Source organism: Rhyacophila brunnea, unplaced genomic scaffold, assembly GCF_057557595.1.
Source record: "Rhyacophila brunnea isolate RB1 unplaced genomic scaffold, BYU_Rbru_1.0 scaffold_13, whole genome shotgun sequence".
Taxonomy (NCBI): domain Eukaryota; kingdom Metazoa; phylum Arthropoda; class Insecta; order Trichoptera; family Rhyacophilidae; genus Rhyacophila; species Rhyacophila brunnea.
This window is the reverse complement of record NW_028232785.1, coordinates 30,990,528-30,993,189: the sequence shown is the minus strand read 5'-3', so window position 1 is coordinate 30,993,189 and position 2,662 is coordinate 30,990,528. Positions and strand designations below refer to the sequence as shown.

Sequence of the window (2,662 nt, the reverse complement as noted above, 5' to 3'; positions counted from 1 at the left end):
ATTGTTGGGTAACTATCGACATCAGCCAGTGAATTCACAAACCCCCAGAGAAAATATCGCATGACCTTAGAGATCAATTAACAGGTCCATTTATGGAACAAACTTATCCCTTAAATTGTATATTCGATGAGTGCTGTTGTGGTATAGCATATTTCGTCCGGATGCTTATCATTATATTTTCAAAAAATATTATTGATTAATGTTCCACAACGCAATCTTCAGCCTAATTTTGAAAAAATATTGTCCGGTAATGCAATCAAGGGACTTTTAAGGATCGGTCTCAAGCCATATGCAGCATATTTCCATACTAACAAACCCGTTAAGCTACAATGAGCTAAATCACTAAACGCAATATTGCGAGGAAATGCAATTATAGGTTGCGCAAATCGACAACATATTTTGTAGGTAGATTTGGAAAATTTGTCAACTTAACTCTATTCGTGTTGCTTTGCTAGACTTCACCAATCAGTAATGTCATAAAGTCAACGGGTGTCACACATCACAAAACGAAACGTTTACTCTTTTGTAAGTTCTATCTTAGCAAAAAAAAACACCTATTATTTACAACTGTTTAAACAAAATTTATTTTAATTTGCTTTAATATTGATGAATTAAATATACCAACCAATTCTTTTTTCAGATTACTTCCCTGCAATGTTTCACATATAATCCATTGGACGTTGTTAAAAAAGATACTATACGATACAATAACTTGACCAATAACAACGTAATAGATTCAACCAATAAAATGGAAAATATGCCACAGCATTCAGAGATAACTATAGATGTACTAAACGTAAAACAGGAAGTTTCGAAATTATACTTGCCAAAGGTGGTTCGAATTGTGTTGAGAAGAGTTACATATTTTCCACGTAACTTTATTTGCAATAATTGCTATGGAGTGTTTGAATCTGTAAATCATCTTAATAGTCACTACATTTCATGCACGTCTCAGCAACCTAACTTATATAAAACACATATTGGTAAAAAGCCACATCAGTGTGATGTGTGTTTTAAAACCTTTCTGCAAATTGGTAACCTTAAAAAACATAAAATGACACACACCAGTGAAAAACCATATCAATGCGATGTGTGTTTTAAAAAGTTCAACGCAAATAGTACACTTAATATACATAAAATGACACATACTGGTGAAAAACCACACCAATGTCATGTATGCTCTAAACAATTCTCTCAAATTGGTTATCTTAAGGGTCATATAATGACTCATACTGGTGAAAAACCACACCAATGCGATTTGTGTTTTAAAAAGTTTATTGCAATAAGTGATCTCAAAAGACATAAAATGACACACACTGGTGAAAAACCACATCAGTGCGATGTGTGTTTTAAAAAGTTTATTGCAATTAGTGATCTCAAAAAACATAAAATGATACACACTGGTGAAAAACCACATCAGTGCGATGTTTGTTTAAAGAATTTCCAGCAAATTGGTACTCTCAATATACATAAAATGACACATACTGGTGAAAAACCACATCATTGTCATGTGTGTTCTAAACAATTCTCTCTAATTTCTCATCTTAAAGGTCATATAATGACTCATACTGGTGAAAAACCACATCAATGCGATGTGTGTTTTAAAAAGTTCAACGCAAATAGTGAACTGAAAAGACATAAAATGATACACACTGGTGAAAAACCACATCAGTGCGATGTTTGTTTAAAGAATTTCCAGCAAATTGGTAATCTCAATATACATAAAATGACACATACTGGTGAAAAACCACATCATTGTCATGTGTGTTCTAAACAATTCTCTCTAATTTCTCATCTTAAAGGACATATAATGACTCATACTGGTGAAAAATCACATCAATGCGATGTGTGTTTTAAAAAGTTCAACGCAAATAGTAAACTGAAAAGACATAAAATGATACACACTGGTGAAAAACCACATCAGTGCGATGTTTGTTTAAAAAAATTCCAGCAAATTGGTACTCTCAATATACATAAAATGACACATACTGGTGAAAAACCATATCAATGCGATGTGTGTTTTAAAAAGTTCAACGCAAATAGTACACTAAAAATACATAAAATGACACATACTGGTGAAAAACCACATCAATGCGATGTGTGTTTTAAAAAGTTTAACACATATAGTCAACTGAAAAGTCATAAAATTGTGCATACTGATGAAAAATCACAACAATGCAATGTATGTTTAAAGAATTTCCAGCTAATTAGTAACCTCAAAATACATAAAATGAAACATTCTGATGAAAAACCACATCATTGCGATGTTTGTTTACGGAACTTTCAGCGAATTGGTGATCTCAAAAAACATAAAATTACACATACTGGTAAAAAACCACATTAATGTCATGTTCTAAACAATTCTCTCAAATTGGTATTCTTAAAAGTCATATATTCACTCATACTGATGAATAACCATATCAGTGCGACGTTTGTTTACGGAACTTCCAGCGAATTGGTGATCTCAAAAAACATAAAATGACACATACTGGTAAAAAAACCACATCAATGTCATGTATGTTTTAAAAAATTCTCTCGAATTGCTAATCTTATAGATCATAAAATGACACATACTGGTGAAAAACCATATCAATGCGATGTGTTCTCGGCAAATTATTATTAATCTGACCATAAAAAGTACCCACCTTTGAAAAAAGGAGCT

At 32.0% G+C, this 2,662-nt stretch overlaps 1 protein-coding gene across 1 annotated transcript; it reads left to right on the top strand.

Annotated features, from left to right (window-relative positions):
• The first annotated feature begins 1,133 nt into the window (after positions 1–1,133).
• LOC147077264 (uncharacterized) lies at positions 1,134–2,346 on the top strand. The gene has a single exon (XM_085940784.1). It carries the CDS (start codon positions 1,139–1,141, stop codon positions 2,342–2,344), a length of 1,206 nt encoding a protein of 401 aa, XP_085796910.1. The 5' UTR covers positions 1,134–1,138; the 3' UTR covers positions 2,345–2,346.
• The last annotated feature ends 316 nt before the right edge of the window (positions 2,347–2,662 follow it).

Bases quoted from the DNA above. Each gene is read 5' to 3' on its own strand.
- LOC147077264 (XM_085940784.1), top strand. From the start codon at position 1,139: ATGACACATACTGGTGAAAAACCACACCAATGTCATGTATGCTCTAAA.